Source organism: Haliotis cracherodii, unplaced genomic scaffold, assembly GCF_022045235.1.
Source record: "Haliotis cracherodii isolate W230 unplaced genomic scaffold, xgHalCrac1.p SCAF_2, whole genome shotgun sequence".
Classification (NCBI taxonomy): Eukaryota; Metazoa; Mollusca; class Gastropoda; order Lepetellida; family Haliotidae; genus Haliotis; species Haliotis cracherodii.
This window is the reverse complement of record NW_027266275.1, coordinates 4,634,072-4,658,227: the sequence shown is the minus strand read 5'-3', so window position 1 is coordinate 4,658,227 and position 24,156 is coordinate 4,634,072. Positions and strand designations below refer to the sequence as shown.

General features: G+C 39.9%; 1 protein-coding gene across 2 annotated transcripts in view; it reads right to left on the bottom strand.

The window, feature by feature from the left end:
- The window catches only part of LOC139469549 (probable helicase with zinc finger domain), a 65,328-nt gene that overhangs the window by 28,177 nt on the left and 12,995 nt on the right, over positions 1-24,156 (bottom strand). For both annotated transcript variants that reach the window (XM_071251740.1, XM_071251739.1), the window contains exons 3-5: positions 20,078-20,114; positions 9,427-9,548; positions 4,656-4,718 (exon numbers count right to left, since the gene is read on the bottom strand). In XM_071251740.1, the coding sequence (XP_071107841.1) occupies positions 4,656-4,718; positions 9,427-9,548; positions 20,078-20,114 (222 nt within the window). The remainder of the gene's footprint in view (positions 1-4,655; positions 4,719-9,426; positions 9,549-20,077; positions 20,115-24,156) is intronic.

The following is a 24,156-nucleotide window of genomic DNA, read 5'->3' as shown; positions in this document are numbered from 1 at the left end:
CTGTCTGGCTATAAAAAGTGTTCTTTGTATATCTGGACTTTTGTTTGTAACTTATTTCATTAATTTTATTCAAAATTCCTTTAATATTGTTTTAATTAATTAAAAAATAAATTGTGTGTGAAGCGATCGGAAGATCGCACAACTCACCGTTATTAACAGCAACCACGGTCAGATTACCGCTATTGACGCCTTGAAACAAACTTAAGTTGACAGAGAATGGATACATATATCATATATGCCATATTTTGATTCGTTAAAAGTCACATTTGTTATTGTTGGACGATTCTATGTCAACACGTAATTCTCGCGATCACGTGCACGGGAGCCTTGACGGTGACTGGTCAGACTGGTTCCATGTAAAAAATAATACCCGGGAATAGCGATCAGCTGCTTCGCTTAGGGTTATTATTATTTTAAATATGTTTAGTAAAAGCTGCATCTAAATTAACAAGATATTGGAATATATTTTTCCTGATAAAAAAATAGTTTCAGATACAACTTTTGCCGATCCTTGCATTTAAAATCCTGTTAAGCTATATCATTGGGTGTGTCTTGACCGAATCACCGGTAGATTCCAAGAAAACGTGTGTACAGCTGATTGCTGTGTCCGGCTTAGTTTACGAGAAAATACACAAGGTAATCTTAATCCCTGGATATAAAACGATGCCTAGGTGAACTAAAAATACAATTTAAACGGTAAATCAACATGTCTGGTGATTTTTTTTATCTCAAATTTCGAATTTGTATACTGACGAAGTTTCTCATCATCATCACCTGTTCGTTTGCCGGACTTCGCTGAAGGGGTACGGTGTAATTTTTTTCTGCGCATAATATTCAAAGTCACAAATATCTAAAATAAACAGAATATAGTCATGCCCCGCTTATATGGACTTCAAATATCCGGAAACCTCGGTTCCCGGACGATTTTCATTTAAAACGAAATAATTACTATATAAATTTTCCGAACCGGGAAGGAGGGGGCGCTTATTGGGGGAGGGGCGCTTAATGGGTCGAATACGGTAAGTCAGTTCATGGAACCTTCATATGTAAATCTTTGAATCTCACACAGTCTCAAATGAACGTGTTGCTTGGTCTCGAGGGGCAGTGAACGGTGGACTGGCCCCGAGGCCCTTCCCTCAGTGTATGGTTTCTAACTAAATCATAAGGGCAGAATTTGTTTCAAGATATTGCAATGATTCCACTAATGTCAAGGTTAGCATCTCTGCCGGTCTGTTCTAGTCACACCAGGACACTGATACTTCTCTGATGAATTTGAGTTGACAGCACTGTCCAGCCTGATTAGCAACAACGCCCAAACTATTAATACCCCCATGATTGTGCCAGCAATATGTGGAACAGGTGATTAGTTCCACTTCATCATACTAGCGAGGACTATTCCCCAGACAACATATTACATACAGGAAGCGAACACTTCACACTGATCAACAAAGACTTTGGCTATGCAAAGCTGGCTCAGATCAACATTCAAATCATTTAACTTTAATAAGGCTTCTGTTTCCAATGAAAGGCATGGGTGTGTTAAAATGTCAAATGGAAACTAATCTACATTACTTCCAAAATGCAATTAAATATTTAAGCTCAGTACCACAGTAAAATTACCTGGTAAACAGATCAATACTCTCAATAAATTATGAAACATGAAACATGAAACACAAAACAGTAGAACGGAAAATATCATTTAAGTCAGTCGTGAGCAATTGACATCTGTGTCATAACGTTCAGAGGATACTTGCCCAAAATTGCATTATTGCATCATTTCAGTGGATTTAGAGTAAACAAGTGGCTTCATATCAGCCATCGGCGTGACGCGTGAATGCCCCCAGTTTGTAGGGCACAACAGGGAATTTGGAATAAACTTGGAATACAAATATCTCTTCAAACATAATAGATCTAATTTCTCAATTTAAAAGAAGTAAGTTATTCTGGGTATTTAGGCATGTGTTTGTATTGAAATGGATTTTGAGATAAAGCGTTTTCTTTGTGTCAATATATATTTGTATAAAACAGTTTATTTCTAAGTGGGCAAGGGAAACTGGAAGAAACTAGTTTAATTGTGCCATTGACACTAACAAAATATAGGGAACTTTGAAACCTAATAGAGTCTGGAGAGTCACCATAACATTTAAAACAGTACCACATCACTGTAGCTCACCTGCATACTTAGTCAACTGTATAAAATATCATCAACAAAGAGTGCTCCTTCATGAAAGTTCACATTCAAGACTAAAACTGAAACTAAAAACTAATGACAAAGTAGACACAATTTATGGATAACAACTTCTTTAATACTGTAAAAGCGTCATTTTGGTTTAGATCCTTATACCGTTGTCAAGATCCTTATGCAATTGTCTTCCCTTGCTTGACAACGGTATAAGGAGCTATACCGAAACGTCGCCTTTACATTATTAAAGAAGTTGTTATCCATGAATTGTGTCTACTTGGTCATCCGTCGACTTCTTCAAGTATTTATCAAACAATAAAAACTAACATGCCACAGTTCTGCTCCCAGAGTCTGTCAATTTCAAAGTTTACAAACCACATATGTATTTTGATAGAATAATAGAACATGGACATAAAAACGTCAACTTAAAAATATTGAAAAAAATCGGAAGCAATGTTTTAAGCCTATAATTAACAAAACACATACCAAATTTCATTACGTTTTGTACAAAACTGACTGAGTAATGGCCATGAATGTGTTTTTCAATATATATAGTTACCGTGGAGACCCCTTAAACAATATTGGTGTGCCATTGATGGGAACAAGCATGAGAAGTTTCAGCTTCATTGGTCCTGAGTTGCTGAGGATAAGATGTTCACGAAGCATGACTGAAGCCGGACGCTGGACAAACAGGTGAATGACATAAGCTGACTTAACTTTCAGTCAGGTGAACTAAACATATGGATACATAGCTCTCAGGTAGACTTAGTGGCGTTCTTCCTTTTAGTTTTGAAATCAAATTGTTTTTTTATTCTTCACTGAAACAGGCAACATTTCTCAGTCAACATGGAGAATGATATCTCACTCTACCCCAGAAACCTCTTGAACTACAACTGCGCTGTATTGTTTCTGTAGTAATTATTGAAATTGTAAGTAATCATATTGACACTAACAAGATTAATTCAGCACATCTTCAGCCAGGTAAGTGAAAGTACTCAAGGGGAAATGTCAATCGATGCATAACAGGGAATAGTCCTACATAATATCAATCTCCATACCTGGTGTAGGGGATCAATACATTGGTAGACAAGAGACAGGCATTATCGTGTTGGCATGAATAATTAACACACGCTAATGTGTGATGTCGCAACATTCTCTGACTTTCCTGATCATGTAGAACATTCAACACAACCTTCAGTCGATATGAAAATGAAAATATCTAAACATGCCAAAGAGTCCCTGCTAAATACTGTTTTTAGTACGAGTGTATTTCTAAATGTATCTTAAAGGGCAAATAAAACTGGTATCGAACAGGTACAAGTGTGGTTATCAATTTATTACTCACATAAACTTAGCAAATTATCTGAATATATCTTATAGAAAAGACGTCATTGGTGTCAGGATGGCGTATGAATAGGTTAGAGGATGACTTGACCATAGCCTGTTCTCTCAATGTACGATCTCGCTAAAAAGCTGTGTAACTTTCTTGAAGATCAATCAAAACAATGCAGATTCTAAGATGCTATTCTAATTACACATATCTTCAAGTTAGCCATATCTGCATTCAACTGAAACATCTAGCTTCATAAAATAAACTCAGTTCAATGTACCTCAGAGGGATCATAGAGACAATCGACAGTCACTATATCAAGTCATGTTGTCTATTTTATGTCATACAAGCAAGGAGGTAGCCTGAAAGTTATGAAATTTGTTGTAATTTTAAGAAACGCAAATTATCGATTACCAACAATACATAGTAAAGAATTGCATCAGTTGACATTCTTAACCCCTCTGCACCTAACCCATGGGAGGCTACTCTCATTGGCAACGGGAAACTCAAGGTCCTTTGCACTGTGGTGATGAAGGCTAATTGTAGTGATGTAACGTAATGCTTCCTTTTTCATTGATGCCCTGAGCCATTATTATTCCACAGAGCTTGCATTACTACGACACAAGGTTGAGAGTTATACTCTTACCAAATATCAGTTCCTGTGTAAAATCAAAGGCCACTGCAAAAAGAGCATGGACCTGACAGTTTCAATTAAATATATGTCAATTCAGCAAGTTCTAAGATGTACACATTTTAGGTCCATGCATGTCATCTGAAAATTAGAAGATTTTATCAGAAGAAGAGTAGTGTACAGTTGCTATTGATGCCCGATTCAAACAAGAGTCATCAGGAGATGACATATCCCCCCGATCTGGTGCAATTCAGAAATGTTTGGCTACTTGTAACCCACTTTTGGTTCATTGTCATTGGATACCTTCAGTGGAAGTCGTGAGGTGAGGTGAGGTGAGGTGAGGTGAGGTGAGGTGAGGTGAGGTGAGGTGAGGTGAGCCAGGGTTTTGAACACACAATTACATAATGTGGTGAAATACAGGAGGATGTTTATTAAACAGTGGTATACTCATCGAGTGAGTAACAAACTTAACACACATCACAGTACAAGTGCCGCAGCATGTTCAGACGTACCTGATCACGTAACGCATTCAAAACAATCTTCAGTCGGTTCACTTCTTTCTGTGCCACGGGATGCTGAAAACATATCAATGTATCAATTGAGCTTTCAGTTTGGAATATAGAAGATATGTTAAACAATAGCCCCTGCAATACAGGATTGCACATTGAACAGAATTGAGAGACCTTTAGGGCAGAACTGTCAAACAACTGACACAAATCCCTCTAATTGCTGAATACTTAACAACACTTTTAGTCTGTGCAAAAACTTGCTCTGGATTGGATACCCTGCTCTGACTTGGCTACTCTGTTCAGACTTGGATATCCTGCTCTGACTTTGATACCCTATTCTGGCTTGGATACTGCTCTGACTTGGACATGCTCTGACTTGGATACCCTATTCTGACTTGGATACCCTGTTCTGACTTGGATACTGCTCTGACTTGGATACCCTGCTCTGACTTGGATACCCTGCTCTGACTTGGATACCCTATTCTGACTTGGATACCCTGTTCCTGACTTGGATGTGTGAACTCCAAATATCGGATCATGTGACAACACTTTCAGCCAATCAGCATGAAAGAAACAGTATAAACTTTTTAGTATGAAATTATTCAACCGTTAACTATGGGCATATTTAACAACCCCAAACCAGGGTATTTACCTTCAGTGCCATACTCAAGCAGGTCTTTGACTAATCATGTGTACATATATTCTCTGTGCATATTTAACAACCCCAAACCAGGGTATATACCTTCAGTGCCATACTCCAGCAGGTCTTTGACTAATCATGTGTACATATATTCTCTGTGCATATTTAACAACCCCAAACCAGGGTATTTACCTTCAGTGCCATACTCCAGCAGGTCTTTGACTAATCATGTGTACATATATTCTCTGTGCATATTTAACAACCCCAAACCAGGGTATATACCTTCAGTGCCATACTCCAGCAGGTCTTTGACTAATCATGTGTACATATATTCTCTGTGCATATTTAACAACCCACAAACCAGGGTATATACCTTCAGTGCCATACTCCAGCAGGTCTTTGACTAATCATGTGTACATATATTCTCTGTGCATATTTAACAACCCACAAACCAGGGTATATACCTTCAGTGCCATACTCCAGCAGGTCTTTGACTAATCATGTGTACATATATTCTCTGTGCATATTTAACAACCCCAAACCAGGGTATATACCTTCAGTGCCATACTCCAGCAGGTCTTTGACTAATCATGTGTACATATATTCTCTGTGCATATTTAACAACCCCAAACCAGGGTATATACCTTCAGTGCCATACTCCAGCAGGTCTTTGACTAATCATGTGTACATATATTCTCTGTGCATATTTAACAACCCCAAACCAGGGTATTTACCTTCAGTGCCATACTCCAGCAGGTCTTTGACTAATCATGTGTACATATATTCTCTGTGCATATTTAACAACCCCAAACCAGGGTATTTATCTTCAGTGCCATACTCCAGCAGGTCTTTGACTAATCATGTGTACATATATTCTCTGTGCATATTTAACAGCCCCAAACCAGGGTATATACCTTCAGTGCCATACTAAAGCAGGTCTTTGACTAATCATGTGTACATATATTCTCTGTGCATATTTAACAACCCCAAACCAGGGTATTTACCTTCAGTGCCATACTCCAGCAGGTCTTTGACTAATCATGTGTACATATATTCTCTGTGTATATTTAACAACCAAGACCAGGGTATATACCTTCAGTGCCATACTCCAGCAGGTCTTTGACTAATCATGTGTACATATATTCTCTGTGCATATTTAACAACCCACAAACCAGGGTATATACCTTCAGTGCCATACTCCAGCAGGTCTTTGACTAATCATGTGTACATATATTCTCTGTGCATATTTAACAACCCCAAACCAGGGTATATACCTTCAGTGCCATACTCCAGCAGGTCTTTGACTAATCATGTGTACATATATTCTCTGTGCATATTTAACAACCCCAAACCAGGGTATATACCTTCAGTGCCATACTCCAGCAGGTCTTTGACTAATCATGTGTACATATATTCTCTGTGCATATTTAACAACCCCAAACCAGGGTATTTACCTTCAGTGCCATACTCCAGCAGGTCTTTGACTAATCATGTGTACATATATTCTCTGTGCATATTTAACAACCCCAAACCAGGGTATTTATCTTCAGTGCCATACTCCAGCAGGTCTTTGACTAATCATGTGTACATATATTCTCTGTGCATATTTAACAGCCCCAAACCAGGGTATATACCTTCAGTGCCATACTAAAGCAGGTCTTTGACTAATCATGTGTACATATATTCTCTGTGCATATTTAACAACCCCAAACCAGGGTATTTACCTTCAGTGCCATACTCCAGCAGGTCTTTGACTAATCATGTGTACATATATTCTCTGTGTATATTTAACAACCAAGACCAGGGTATATACCTTCAGTGCCATACTCCAGCAGGTCTTTGACTAAGCATGTGTACATATATTCTCTGTGCATATTTAACAACCCACAAACCGGGGTATATACCTTCAGTGCCATACTCCAGCAGGTCTTTGACTAAGCATGTGCACTGCCCTACTTACAGTGTACTGGGAAGTACAACAAACACTGATCCATGGCACCTTATCAGTGCCACAGTCTTGGAGGAGGTGGAGGTCACAGAGTGGAAGGAACCATTAACAGTGAAGCTTGCAAGTTCACAGGTGGCTGCCTGTATTCAACGTTTACTTCTGCAATCAGCTCTCTACGGACATGCTCCACTGAACTTGATGTAAACATTGATGTGTGTTGGCTTGTGGCAATTAGGACAAACAGATTGTTTAACTTGAAGTTCTTAACCTAATTAGTGTCTGCTGATAAAGACAGCTATGTATAGTTGAAGTAGATAAAGTGTGGAATGCTAACTTGTGGTATGCCAGTCTACAAGGAGTGCACAAACTGGCGCAGCGATGACTTAGCATTACACTGCTGACACAAACACATTCACATGTCAGGTGACCAGACTTGTTACTTGTTAGGAAACAAAATGTGAAGACTTTCCCCTAATGAAATGGATGACAAAAGTGTGTAACCTGTTGAATGGGCTGTGGAAGATGTGATAAGTCACCCCAGTGTGCTTGCTTGCCTGAGGTAGAGGTACCACCAGGCTGACCACAAGAAGCTCTGGGTAGGAGAGTGTACAGAGGGTCACAGCAGAAGGCAAAATGATGTCATTGAATTGTGCAATGGTTTGGGCTGTAGGTGATTCAGGTCACTGTGGGCAACCTGCCATACAGCTAAGATCGAGGGAGTTGGATCTTAAGCTGATTTTAGCAATATTCCTATAACATCACGGCTGGGGAAATGAACTTGGGTCTTCAGCATGTTCAGTGTGACGAGAGAATGTTTCCACCAGCACAGTCATGAGGAAAGTGTGGTCAACCATACATGGACATGTTGAAAGTGCAGGACATTATTACCCTGGTCAAATGATCGGTGTGCATACAACCCAGTTAATATCACCAATGTTCCTACCTGGTACCCATATCACCGCTGGGTGAACAAAGAGTGACCTCAAGTAAAGTCATTTGGCTGAGGAGAGACACTGAAGTGTATAGCATAGGGCCGGGACAAGTCCAAATTTACTACCTGGGTACCCATCCCCCTATTACCCGACCCTTCCTGATGTAGGTCTCAAGAGTTGGGAACAAAATGTCTGCTTTGCTATTGTCAGCCCTGATAAAAACTATTAAGATACATGCATCAAACAATCACGAGTACACTAAAGTTGACTGAAGCTTTATCTTCACTCAAACATACATAAGTCAAAGGAATGTGTGCATGGTCAGAAAGAAATGCGAACATCAGCAAATTGTAGTGTAACCACTGAGCTACAGTGAGTTTTTGACATTAACAATATATCACGTGACTAACCACGGGTCCAGGTAGTACTGTGGGTACCGGGGTCCTACTCAGGGCCCACCTGACACCGGTACCCAAGTTACCCGTCCCAGCAGTAGTATTGCAGAGCTGGTCCTCGATACACTGAGTGGTTCTGGTTGCTGAGTACAGTTGCCAACCCACCTACTCTGCAGTCAGAACTGCTTACATCACCTGCTTACTTAATGACCTGTATGCACCTGGTGAACTCCAAAAGGAAGAGACTTGCGAACTCAAACTATGACTGACAGATGTAAACAGATCTTGTGGTTACAGCCAGGGTCATCACTTGGACGCAAGTGGTGACATACTGTTCTGTAATGGATCCAGTTAGTTATCAACATTCTTTCACTGTGTTTTACCTTGACTTGAAAAGTGGGGTCCAGGGACCCCCCAAAATTAATTTTAACATAATTATTCTACAGGAAAGGGTTTTGGTCACACGAAGTAAGAAGAAAGGTTATGGATACACACCTAGAATTTGCTGACTGTGTGGGTGGTTCCATTAGGCCGTATTAGAAAGAATTGTTTGTTTGGGTTTTTGTGGGTTGTTTACTGCCACACTCAGATATAATGCAGCTATTTCACAGCAACCAGTCAATAATCAAATCAGGACCAGGCAAACCAGTGATCTTAAGACCAAGTCAGTGATCCTGATCACCAGATTCCTTCTGTTGCCTCCCACGACAATCATGGGTTGCTTGAGACCTATTTCCCACAGAGGAAACACATGGTTTGTTTCCTACCTCTGGATCTTAGGTTTTCAAGTTAACTGACAAATGCTTTGAAGTGTGTGATATGTCTTACAAACCAGGGATTAAAACAAGATATCACCTACCTGTGGATCTCGGACCTTCCAGTCGCAGGCGAGGTCATATGCTTCCTGGAACTGGCCGAGATGACACAGCACCTTGATCTTCTTCTCCAGCAGCTTGTCATTGTTCACATTGTTGTGCAAACCTGGAACAAACAATAGTTTGAACAAATCACAGCATGTCATTTACATCACAGCATGGCACCTTGATGTGATGCAGACATTTATCAATGTGGTAAAATCCACAAGCATGGGTATGTATGTAGCTGATAAACCTAGCAACATCATCAGGGCAAAACACAAATCGAACCCACAATATTTGGTTTCTGGCCAGCTCAAGGGACACAACACTGCACATAGTATTACCCATTTCCACTCGCCTACATGAAACGATGCAGCTGAATATCATAGACTGACAGTGAAATCAAAGATACAGCTCCATATACCATACAAAAAGTAACTAATTCCATTTTTACCACAGGTGTGTGTTATGAGAGCAGCACGGCAACATTCCATAAACTATTATGCTGGTACATTGTTACATCTTTGCATCAATGGAATGTCACTTCACTTTAGAAATTCAGAGAAACACATGCATTATTTATAAAATTGCTAAAAAAACAAGCATGAAATACTCATATCCCCGCCAATATGACGTGTCTGATTGTGTGCAATGCATTAGCTCCTGGTGTGAATGGTCTAATTGCAGCACTAAAAAAAGTTATTACTGGTGTTGTTTTGCCATCTGCAGATTATGATAGAATATGTAACTGTATTTGTAATGACTAAGGATGAGACATATGGACGAACAACTTCTTTATTACAATTAGGAGCGACGTTTTGGGGTAGGTTCTAACACTGTTATCAAGCAAGTGAAGTACAGAGTATGGTTGACAAGAATATATACAGGATAGGAGGCAGTTACACTGTTGTAATTGTAATGAGTTATGTTATTATGAGAGAAGTAAGGGAGTTCTTACTTTACTTAGAGATCAATGAGAGCAGGGTCGCCATGAGGTGAAGTGAGAAGTACAGCATCAATCATCTGAGAGATCCTGAAGTTTCTGCACGAAGTTAGTCAGTGAATGCAACAACCGTGTCCATGACACTTTTGGAGGAACATACACACAAGCAATGCAGAACTTGCCAACAAGAAAGTAAATGCATTCAATACTGCGAGATGACATTATGTGCCACGTTTGGTGAAGAAATATGGTACGGTTTTCAAGATCTGCTCCGGAAACGAAGACTACTGCCATTTTGAGTCTAAGTCAAAGTGGTTGCCATGGAAACTCGAAAAACATTTTTTCTCTCAAAAATCCCAAACTATCAAAAGGCACCAGTTCACCACTAGACCTATCTATGTGCCAAGTTTGGTGAAGAAATATGGTACGGTTTTCAAGATCTGCTCCGGAAACGAGGACTATCGCCATTTTCAGTCTAAGTCAAAGTCGTTGCCATGGAATTGGAATAATAATTTTTTTTTTAATCCCAAACTATCAAATGGCACCAGTTCACCACTAGCCCTATCTATGTGCCAAGTTTGGTTAAGATATCTCTCATGTTTTTTGTGTTCTGCTCCAGACAGACGGACGGCACCCATTCCTATATCCCCCTTCCACTTCGTGACGGGAGATAATTAACCTGTAGGAATTTTAATGGCTACAGATAAAAGTTTCATCCATTTGTGGTCAATAATATTGAAAAAAATATATTTTAAAGTGTTAAACACTACTAATTATCCTGTTATGTGAAACTGTTATCACAGTGACTGATTTCCCCACATACTGCTACAGTAAAGTGTGAATTTGGCGTGGTAGTGCACCCAGCACCATACAGCATCCTTTATTTTTACAATTGGGAAGTTAGATTCAATCATCTAGATTTTGAAAATATCTATCTTAGAAACAGTTCATACTCTGTTCATACACATTTTTTAAAGTGTCAACAGAAACAACGGAAAATATCATCTTCACTAATTGACAATCAATTTGATAGCTCTTTGTGGTGCTTATCGGCTGACAACAAATAGATTAATAATCATTACATTTGTTTTGCCAGAGCTCACATCTAATTGTTATGATTTCATAAGTAAAACAATAAACATGCAAACTTACTTAATATTTTAATGAAATAATGTCACTTTAACAAAATATTACTTACAGCGTAATTTTCTGACAACATTGTATTTCAAAATATTGATATGAAGTATTGATTGGCTCTGTATGCACGCAGCTTAGAATCAGGCTGTAAATAATCGAGTCTGGACCAGGCAATCCAGTGATTGATATCATGAGCATTGATACACACAATTGGGATACAATGACATGCATCAACCAAGTCAGCGAGCCTGACCACCCGATCCCGTTAGTCGCCTCTTACGACAAACATAGTCACCATTTAGGACAAGCATGGGTTCCTGAAGGCCTATTCTACTCCAGATCTTCACAGGTATAACTGATGACTGAGAAGTGCTAAGCTATTAAGCTGCATGTGATGTTCTTGGTGTGAGTTTTCTGTATTTGTTTCTCCCTACTATTCTATAATGGTGTTATTGAAATAAAATGGAAATATGATGTCCTCAAGTAGAAAATTTCAACATCACATGGACCAATCAGATCACATCATTCAGACATGGAGGTATGATAAGATGATTTACCATTTAAATTATATTTCCTGTTCTGTTGGGATTGTGTTAAATGAAGAAATACAAATTACCATTGCCGGAAATAGCAATCACGTGTACACACATTTTCTTTATAATTTTATCAGAAACAATATAATCCAATATCGTGTCATTTTAGTGCAACTTTTACCAAAAATATTCAAAAGGTAGGTTACCATTCAATACCTCTCTTGTCAGCAACTTCCCACAGAATTTCTAGTGCATGTGATTTGATTGGATAGTTATTTTCAGCATTGTGTCCCTCAAACTGGACAGGGTATGAACCTTTGGGAGCAAGTTGGTGCAGGTATTTATAATCAAACAGCTTAAACCACAAGGTGCCCTATCCCCCCCATAGAAAATGGTTGTTGTGTCCTTCTTTATTGATGAGCCACATTGTGAGGTCAAGGTCAGTTAATGAGCTGACTGTGACCCGGAGGTTAGGTCAGGTTGTGACATCATGTTCTATCATGACATGTTATTACGTCACTTGTAGTCACATAGCGGGAAGTAAAGACTCTTGGCGGTTGAGTCAGTTTGGGTTGATGACAGAGAGATACAACAGACGTAACACTGGTAAATCCAAGATGGCCGTGGGCTGGTGCAACAGGATCATCAACCCAAAACATACCAGATATTTAAATATATAGTTTTTTAAAGTTTGGATGACATTTGCTTTCTAGTAACTGCTTTTGGGATAGCTTATAAACTGACAACTTGCCACACAGCTGTCAACCTGATGACAGCTGTGCTCAACAGGGCACAAGCCAAGCAGCATATCTTTCCATCAACACATGACTGAGGCAAGAGCGTCTGCTAGCCTTCTTATCAAAGTCTTGTTTCCACCCTTGCCACATCAAGCCCACCTTCCTGTGCTAAATATGATTGGAGTATCCCACACATCGATAGTCCAATCAGAGAACTTTTCACAAAATCAACATCCATGACTGGTACACCTCATATGAAAGTGATTTACCGCTGCCTGTCTTTGTTGACATCTTTTAAACACCACAACAATTGCCTATGTTTTTGTGTAAGGGGTGAAATCGCGAATGTTTTCGTTATCTGATGGACTAAGTCGTCACCTATGGTTGTCTATGGAAGCTATATCAGATAAGAACAGTGATCTGATTTGGATATTGCGTTTTCATTACAAGGGGCACAACTTGTGATTTAAGCGAGGTGGCGCCAGGGTCGAGCCAAGAAAAGTGGCCTTGATGTGGCAAGGGTAGAAACTAGGCTTTCATATAGGTGAGTGGACACGCTTGCCCCAAAGATGATTATTGTTAGGAGATGCTACATATTCTGCTTTCTATAGAAGTAAGCATATACTCCGAAATGTTGTGTTCCTCATAATAAAGAAGTTGACATTTATTAATTCTCTTCCTTATGTGTATCACTTCTAAATGCCTTTCAAAGACTGAGTTTCAAGTTATCACACCTCCATGTCATCAACCCATACCACCACTAAAGGCCAGTCCTCCATCAGCTGACTCCCCACGGCCCTCCTCCATGACATCAACCCATACCACCACTAAAGGCCAGTCCTCCATCAGCTGACTCCCCACAGCTCCCCTCCATGTCATCAACCCATACCACCACTAAAGGCCAGTCCTTCATCAGCTGACTCCCCACAGCTCTCCTCAATGTCATCAACCCATACCACCACTAAAGGCCAGTCCTTCATCAGCTGACTCCCCACGGCCCTCCTCCATGTCATCAACCCATACCACCACTAAAGGCCAGTCCTCCATCAGCTGACTCCCCACGGCTCTCCTCCATGTCATCAACCCATACCACCATTAAAGGCCAGTCCTCTATCAGCTGACTCCCCACGGCCCTCCTCCATGTCATCAACCCATACCACCACTAAAGGCCAGTCCTTCATCAGCTGACTCCCCACGGCTCTCCTCCATGTCATCAACCCATACCACCACTAAAGGCCAGTCCTTCATCAGCTGACCCCCCACGGCTCTCCTCCATGTCATCAACCCATACCACCATTAAAGGCCAGTCCTCTATCAGCTGACTCCCCACGGCCCTCCTCCATGTCATCAACCCATACCACCACTAAAGGCCAGTCCTTCATCAGCTGACTCCCCACGGCCCTCCTCCATGTCATCAACCCATACCACCACTAAAGGCCAGTCCTCCATTAGCTGACTCCCCACAGCTCTCCTCCATGTCATCAACCCATACCACCACTAAAGGCCAGTCCTTCATCAGCTGACTCCCCACGGCCCTCCTCCATGTCATCAACCCATACCACCACTAAAGGCCAGTCCTCCATCAGCTGACTCCCCACGGCTCTCCTCCATGTCATCAACCCATACCACCATTAAAGGCCAGTCCTCTATCAGCTGACTCCCCACGGCCCTCCTCCATGTCATCAACCCATACCACCACTAAAGGCCAGTCCTTCATCAGCTGACTCCCCACGGCTCTCCTCCATGTCATCAACCCATACCACCACTAAAGGCCAGTCCTTCATCAGCTGACTCCCCACGGCTCTCCTCCATGTCATCAACCCATACCACCATTAAAGGCCAGTCCTCTATCAGCTGACTCCCCACGGCCCTCCTCCATGTCATCAACCCATACCCCCACTAAAGGCCAGTCCTCCATCAGCTGACTCCCCACGGCTCTCCTCCATGTCATCAACCCATACCACCACTAAAGGCCAGTCCTCCATCAGCTGACTCCCCACGGCTCTCCTCCATGTCATCAACCCATACCACCACTAAAGGCCAGTCCTCCATCAGCTGACTCCCCACGGCTCTCACTGGCTGCCGCATGTTCCCATCTACAGAAACCATCCACTATCCAAACACCATTGCCCACAGGCTTTCTTCCATAATTGAACAGAAACACTGTGCAAAACAAATGTTTTCAATGCAGCGTTCTTACCCTCATGTGACAAAATGTTCAAAGACTCATTGAAAGAAACAAGTAAATCAATACATTGTAATTTTGAGACGCAGTTTCTGAAATTTGTAAAACAGAAATAGATAAGCAAGAAGGAAGACAAGGCTATTTGGACATCTCTGTTAGCTTCAGCTCGGTCCGTGATGGCTGGATTAACACGACACAGTGATGCCAAGCTTACCTACGGGGTAGGACACGACCACAAATCCGGGTCGAAGGTTGGGTTGATATAATGGCCAGAACTGGTTCATGGTCCTGTACGTCAGCCACCCCTTAACCCCCTGAAATACGTCACCATCTTCCTAACCCACCACGATATCGTCCATCCCTCACAGCTCCAGTGACGATGGGACTTTGTAAATACCAGTGTCACCAGTCAAAAATCAATCATATCAATAATTACTAGGAATGATTAACAGGTAGAGTTATGAATTATGTACAAAGCTGCAGCCAATGAGGTCTTCCTATGTTCCTGACAACTGGAAATATATACTAAATACTTAATGACTGACTATTATGCTTCAAAATAAGGTTCATCGTCAGAATAATCGATGGCATGTGTGTTTTTCAAAATGTAATCCTTACCATGGTTACAATCAAAATTTCTGAAATTTACTGCACGACAAATCCATAATCATGAAATATGCATATATACCCTTGTTTCATCTGGAGAAACACACAGAGATGTTATTATTCTGGTATGCATCAAATATTTGCTGACAAAGACGGAACTGTACAGTTTGCAGAAAGATAAATGTGATACAGGGATTTTTTTGTTAAACAACAATGGTTTCAACTACGATCATGCATTGATAGCTATTAACAAGTAAAGAATCAAGACATGAAAATAGTGACCACCATAGCTACACATTTGAAAGTGCTTGCATACAGATTTAGGTCCATACAATAGGTACACATGCTGCCTGTGTTCATGTCTTGAGATGCAGGGTGTCTTGTCAAGGCTGATGCTCAATGCAGGCAGAGGAGATGAGGTACCAGACATATACACACAAACATCAATAGAACTACTGGCCTTGAAATCTACTGAACTGGTGTTGCTATGGACGACTCATTTTTTAAAACATAACACTTCTAACATTGATTTGAAGTGTCAGGTTTGCTGTATTTCTGCTGTGACATGGTGCCTACTGTCTCACTGATGTTAAAATACGGATCGTTTGTCAACATTGACGTCAGCAATATTTGGTCATGGCATCTAGAATAAAGTCTGGGTCACGTTAATAGCATGAGTAACAATCCATGCAATTGGGGTAAACTGACACACAATCGGCCATGTTGCACAATGTAACCTCCTTTCTGGCAAGCATTGGCTACTGAACCTATTCTACCCTGTACTGTTTGTTTGTTGTTTAATACCGCACTCAGCAATATTCCAGCTATATGACGGAGGTCTGTAAATAATCGAGTCTGGTCCAGACAATCCAGTGACTGACATCATGCGCATCGATCTACGCAATTGGGATACGATGATATGCATCAACCAAGTCAGCGAGCCCGACCACCCGATCATGTTAGTTGCTCGCATTACAAGAATGGGTTGCTGAAGACCTATTCTACCCCGGATCTTCACGGGTCATCCTGTAATGATAAACTAACAGAACCTGGCCTCCTTCCACAAAGCATTCTTAGAACTACAATGCTTGTGAACCTATGTTAAAGTATGGGAGTTACGATCCCCTCTGTGACTGCATAGATCATTTTGTGGACCGGTGTCCTGGTCAAGATTTGTTTAATGTCTACCAGCTAAATCAAAAGGCTTCACAGTGTCCAATACTACAAAACACAAGCTCACATGTCAGCTGGCGTTTCATCATTCTATGTTATGAATGTTCAGCTAAAAAATCAATTGAGAGATAAATATTTCGTTTGGTAAGATTTACGTGATGTTATGCTGGACAGATGTACGGAAATTTCATTTGAACACAACTCTGTTGACGATTTCAAAAATAGTTACATCAATTAATGTTTTCATACATGGTGATAAGAGCTAAAACATTCAGTGATGTTATGCTCATTCGAGAAGACTTTTTAACCAATCAGAACAGAGAACATACCTACTAATATGTTACAATGATGAATAACTGTTACTTTTACCTTGTAATTCCCAGATATAAAGTCACAAGGTTCCTGATACTGTCTTGGATTAAAAAAAATCAAAACGCTTTTCCTTAAATGAAAACGTCTTGTTGCATGCCAATTATTGCCATTACATAACTTAAATACTGTTCAAATAAAAGGTGAATCTCTATTCCATAAGTTCCGGCAATCGATTCTAGAACTGATTTCAGTAAACACAGTTTTAACAACTGTACAGCATAATACATGTCGTGGGAAAAAAGTTATTGTAACACATATCTTAGTACCAGGAAGGATATCCCCATACTCTGGTAGTACAAAAAAAGACAGCTTATAATTGTTGCCAAAATAAGCATTTTACAGTCAAACTAAGAGAGTGAGCATGCATATGACCAAATGCTGAATTTAAGCCTCTCAAGAGCATAACCTACAGAAAGTTGTTCCCTCAAGAATAATTGTTATTTAACCTTTTTACAACAGTGCAGGAAACTGATACAGCCGATTCATATATTTGTCATAAGACGGTAAGGTGAAATGGAGTTAAATGTCGCGTTCAAGATTATGTTTATATAGCAATGTGCAGACATGCGGGTGTGCATGTGTGCGTGGGTGTGCGTGCATGTGTGTGTGCGTGTGTGCGTGGGTGCGTGTGTGGTCTGTGAACTAATGCTGGTTCTCTTGTGCTTGCCCCTTGAGATACCATGCCACAGTTTAACATGGAAACTCCACTTATGCACACTCTGAGCCGACCAGTCCTTAGCTCCTTAATGCTGAGCACCAGGCAAGTGAGTAAGTGAGTTGGGTTTAACGCCGCTTTTAACAGTATTCCAGTTATATCGCGGCATGTCAGCTCAATGTGGGAGGAAAGCCCGAAGTGATGCAGGTCCCAGACATTTACCACTTCATTGGAACCCACAAGCACGGGTATGGTGCTGACAAACCTCGAAACATAATCAGGGCGAACTGGGATTCGAACCCACAATCATAGGTTTCTGGTGTGCCCAATGACGCAACTCTGCCCAGCAAATCGCGGTGCCTTGGATGACTGGGCCACCTGTGCGCCCAGCACCAGGCAAGGAAACAACAAGTACCATCTTTTCATGTCATTGGGTATGCCGCAGACGGGATCAAACCACCAAACCTCTGCTCAGATGCTCTCTCCACTAGACTGCAGTTCTTTCACAAGCGCACCGAGTAGTTTAGTGATGATAATTATCATACTGCCAGCTATTAGGCCCTGACATGCACTGAACAAAGCCAGTAAGTGGAGCATGTTTACATCATAGTTCACACTACTTCAGCCACATCACAGCCGCCTGTACACTTCCAACACAGGGACGGCAAACAAGTGCTTACAGCATGAGTAACAAAGCAGTTTGGAGCAATGATCAATAGAACAGTTAGAAATTGTGTTGTTCAGAAATAAATTAATTTATCCCCCATATAAAACATATTTACCAAAATAAAGAAATATACACTTTTGTGTGAAAGGTCATCAATTTTGCAAACAATTTAAACATTTTAATCAATGCTATGAAGTTCTTTAGGAAGAATGTGATTCTGGACCTTTCCCTCAACATGGCACTCTTGAACATAAGTTACTAGTCCAAAACAGGAGTCTGGTAAAGTTTATTCCAATCCAAACAGCTTAATTAATAATATGTCCATATATTCAGATAAAATCTATTTTTAACAGTTCCACAGGACTTTTTCGGAAAGCAGACTACAAAGTTTATAGCACTGAATGACATTGTCAAAATATTCACTTAATTAAGTTTCCATAAATATTCATGATATTTAATTAATTCTATCAAAACTATGGCTGGCTCTCCCAGGACAAATGTCAGTTGCTGATGACATAACATGGCAGGTTAGAAGCACACCATCACAATGCATCTCAACAATTCCAGCTGTCACGCCACAGTTACAATTGGCCAGATGGACACTCTCAGTGGCTTAACACTACATACCATATAACCTGGGGACAGCTGACGTCCATGGTGAAGTTTGGAGAACAAACTAATGTCAACACCAGAGTGTATCAGCAACAGTGAGTGAGTGAGTGAGTGAGTGAGTGAGTGAGTGAGTGAGTGAGTGAGTGAGTGATGTAATAACAGGCTGCTTTGATCAGTGATGAGGTTAGGTGAAATGGGGTTTACGCAAGGTTATTGCTCTTCTATACTGACGCACATGAGTGTGTGCGTCTATAGCGTTGAGCATGAATGAGTGCGTCCGAAGGTCATGGCATGTTCAACGGTGAGTTGTGCGATCTTCTGATTGCTTCACACAGGATTTCGCCGAAATAATTAAAATAATATTAAAAGGAATTTTAAATAAAATTAATGAAATAAGTTACAAACATAAGTCCAGATATACAATGAACACATTTTATAGCCTGACAGTGTAATTACATGATTAATTTGCATACGTCAGTATGGATTTGTTGACATGGTATTTCTGGTGTTACATGCTCATGGTAATGTCTTTGCGTTGCGAAAAAAACATCAAAACTCCTAATGGCATGTTTTATGTGCACCTCCTTCTACATAGCTGTTTTTTTTTAAATACTTTTTTACACTATACTCAAGAAAAAACGGTACCGCTTCTGTGAAACCAGTGAGTAGTGCCCATGTGACTCTTGTAATGCCACACTCAGCAATATTCCAGCTATATGATGGAGGCTTGTAAATAAAAGCTCCTGGACCAGACAATTTTGATATTGTGAGCAACAATCCATGCTGATTTGTTTGTTATTTAACGCTGCACTCAGCTATTTTTCAGCCAAATGACGGCAGTCTGTAAATAATCGAGTCTGGACGAGACAATCCAGTGATAGACATCATTAGCATGGATCCACGACATTGGGATACGATGACATGCATCAACTAAGTCAGTGAGTCTGACCACCTGATCCTGTTAATCGCCTTTTACGGCAAGCATGGGTTGCTGAAGACCTATTCTCCCCCGGATCTTGACTTGGATACTTACCCTTATTACATGCTTCTAGTGCCTCGGTATGTTTTCTCTGCAAACAAACAAGCAGACATAAGTTAACATGGGGAAAATACTTGAGAAACGGGAACATTGCTTTAATTTAAACCTCAAATGGTTTACGTTGCATAACTCCCACAAACTCTTCACAAACAGGCCTGACCAATCATATTAATGTTTGAAAGATAAACCCAGCCTTAATCTTTAAAAAAATTCAAATTTTTGTTTAATGGTTTGTTTGGTTGAAAATACCATTTTTAAACATGTTCTTTGTATTCTAGTGACAACATGTATTCTAGAGGATTATAAGTTGACGTATATGTTGTATGTATATGTATATTTCTGATGAGTGTAGGTCTCCTGGCCTGATGACCCGACAAGCTGCTCATAAAACATGCTAACACAACTGTGTCATGCGTGACACGAGTCGCGAGCATTGCTACAAGAAAACGTCAGACACTGCTCTCAAAATATATTGAGGGGAAAATAGTACACAACATAAAACACAGATGTGAATGATAAACATGAAACGGTAACATATAGAAAAGCTCAGTATTTTCCTTGATACGGCCCCAATGACTGGCAGATATACAAGCCACTAGAAACAATAACTGGAAAAAAAACAGGGCCATGTTCCTGAAAGCGATTTTAGCGCTAAGGTGATCGTAAGTCCCATAATTTAACATAGGCTTACGATCATCGTAGCGCTTTGAGGAACGGGGCCCTGGGATGCAAACCAAAGTCTGATCATTGGAAGAAACCTGGAATACTAACTGTTCTTAATCAATACAGTGCTGATGAAAAACAGATAAGACTTGTGATGCTGTACATGAAGCATCCAGATACAGGTGCGGTTCCTTCACACTCAGTCTTCCCCATCACAACTACATTCTAGGGGAGGTAATTCTTTCTCACCTATGACCAATCTGTCTGAAACAGTTACTCAAGATATACATAATGATGGACCTACATAACATTCCTGCTGAAGTTGCAGTTTTAATTGGAATGATGGATTTTTTCTTCTTTCTAATAACAGTAAGTTTGGAAAAACACTAGGGATTCCCATGTTTAGATTCACCTCAGGGCCCAGCCTCAAAGGCTATATATACTACTCCACTTTCTGTAGGGATATTTATGTCTCCATCATACCCAAAATTAATTGCTATATGCCAAGTGTATATTTAAATAGAATGACATGTCTGATGATCTATCCCTAGCAAAAGTTTGGTAGTACATATAAATTTAGACAATTTGTAAAATAAAGAGCACAAGAAAACTTTTGATGTAATGCATCAACATGCCAGCAAACTCTTCGTTCATCAAATCATATTTACCATAAAACAATTCCCTCAAATATTTAATCAACACAGACATGTTTAAACAATATGAACCATATTGGTTTCAATGCATTTCTTGTTTTATATCTACCATGTTTTTGACGGCTAAGCAGTCACCTCCCTTACATACTGAATTTGAAAAACAATGTCTTCCCACAGTAAATGAGTGCAGGCGCCTCATTCCGCTTGTCAGGAACCATTGTTGCGGTAAACTTTCCAATACGTGTCATGCATTTCATGGTTTACATTAACTACAACTGAACATCTAACAAAATGTTCAGAATTTTAAAACAAAATGTGACAGTTTTAAAAAGGAATTGTTAATTGTACCCATGTGGCAGTGTTTCACATATTTCAATTACCCATAAGTCCCAAAGACTTTTCAGAAAACAATTGCAAATAGATAAAAAGTTTTTCAGAATTTCACATCAATACAGACACATAAAATACGCAAGAAAAAAATACTCAATCGAATGTAATATTTGTTACCTAATTCCACTTTTATATGTTACAGTTTCACAATTGTTTTTGTTTCATATGCAGTTACCTCCCCTACTGAGTTCATTTACACCGTTTGAACCACGTGGAATAGAAGCAGTAGACTATTCGGGTCTTCTTTTTTTATTATTGTGACATAGTTTCTAACAGATTACATTGATTTAAGGGTTATGTTAAGAATAAAACAGAACAACTAACAACATAATGTGAATGTGTAAAACACATATACCAAAGATTAATTGTGACATACAATTGTAGACAAAATTAGAAATGCATGAATTTCGTAACCCCCCACTGGGTTTTAACCATGTTAACAGAACTATTACAAATTGACCACGACAAAATGGCCACCGAGGAATAATTGGTCTGGCCTTGTTTGTATCATATGGTCAGTCTTTTCTTGAGCTCCAGTTGTCTTTCTATTGACTTGATGTGTTCAGAGAACATGACACGTCATTTTACAGTAGAGCTCCATGGTTGAACTGAGCAACAGGTGGCTAGACCATCTGTACCCAACCCTGCTGAGCTTACCTTTGCGGGGCCTAGTTTCCTTACCTAAAGGTCACATCGGAGTTGAATAAATCAAGCATGAAATACTCATACCCCCTGCCAATATGACATGTCTAGTTGTAAGAAATATTGACTGGTTTTAAAGATCTGATCTGCTCCGGAAAGGAGAACTACCACCATTTTCGGTTTAAGTCAAAGTTGTTGCTGTTGAAACTCAAAAAATTATTTTTTCTAAAAAATCCCACACTATCAAAAGGCACCAGTTTACAACTAGACCTATTTATGTGCTAAGTTTGTTGAAGAAATATTGTACGGTTTCAAAGATCTGCTCCTGAAAGGAGACCTTCTACTATTTTCAGTCGATAAGTGTGGCTCAAAGATATGTGTGACTCAACGATATGTGTGACTCAATGATATGTGTGATTAAACGATATGTGTGACTCAGCGATATGTGTGACTCAACGATATGTGTGACTCAATGATATGTGTGACTCAACGATATGTGTGACTCAATGATATGTGTGACTCAATGATATGTGTGACTCAATGATATGTGTGATTCAACGATATGTGTGACTCAATGATATGTGTGATTCAACGATATGTGTGACTCAATGATATGTGTGATTCAACGATATGTGTGACTCAATGATATGTGTGATTCAACGATATGTGTGACTCAGCGATATGTGTGACTCAACGATATGTGTGACTCAACGATATGTGTGACTCAATTATATGTGTGATTCAACGATATGTGTGACTCAATGATATGTGTGATTCAACGATATGTGTAACTCAGCGATATGTGTGACTAAACGATATGTGTGACTCAGCGATATGTGTGACTCAAGGGTCATGTGTGATTCAACAAGATGTGTGACTCAACAATATGTGTAGACATAATGATATGTGTGACTTGAACGATACTTGTGACTTTACAATATGTGTGACTTAACGATATGTGTGACTTAACGATATGTGTGACTTAATACGTGTGACTCTACAATATGTGTTACTTAATTACATGTGTGACTCAATGATATGTATGACCTAACGATATGTGTGAGTTAACGATATGTGTGAGTTAATAATATATGCGAGTTAACGATATGTGTGACTCAACGATATGTGTGTCTTAACAATATGTGCTTAAATAACTAAAGGCTCGCCACCAACTACATTTTAATCTTTGTTTCTTGCAAATACATGTAGTGTCAAATCAATAAAGCATTAACCCTGCTTCTACACACACATGGTCCTGCATGCTGTGTGAAACTCCAAGTCTAATTTACTTGTACCAGCTGTCTACACTGATGAGACTCAAGCAGTCTTAAATTGGATTCCAAGTCAAATTAAGTGGTTAGAAGGGGGGTTGGCACTCTCTAGCATACCATGCACCTCCTGTCCGAGACATGACTTCCATGACTTTATCAAGTTCACTTCTATGACAAGAAAATATTTCCCAAGTCACAGGATTGTAGTCGTTAAATGGTTGCAATAATGACGATGTGACGCTACATTTTAACTCACTCACTCAAATATGTACTGTACTGTACTGAGTTGTGTTTTAACGGTATTCCAGTTATATCATGGCATGTCAGCTTAATGTGGGAGGAAAGCCCAAAGTGAAGCAGATCTAAGACATTTACCACTTTTGTGAAACCCATGACCAAGGGTTTCGTACTGACAAACCTAGAAACATAATCAGGGCAAAACGGTATTCGAACC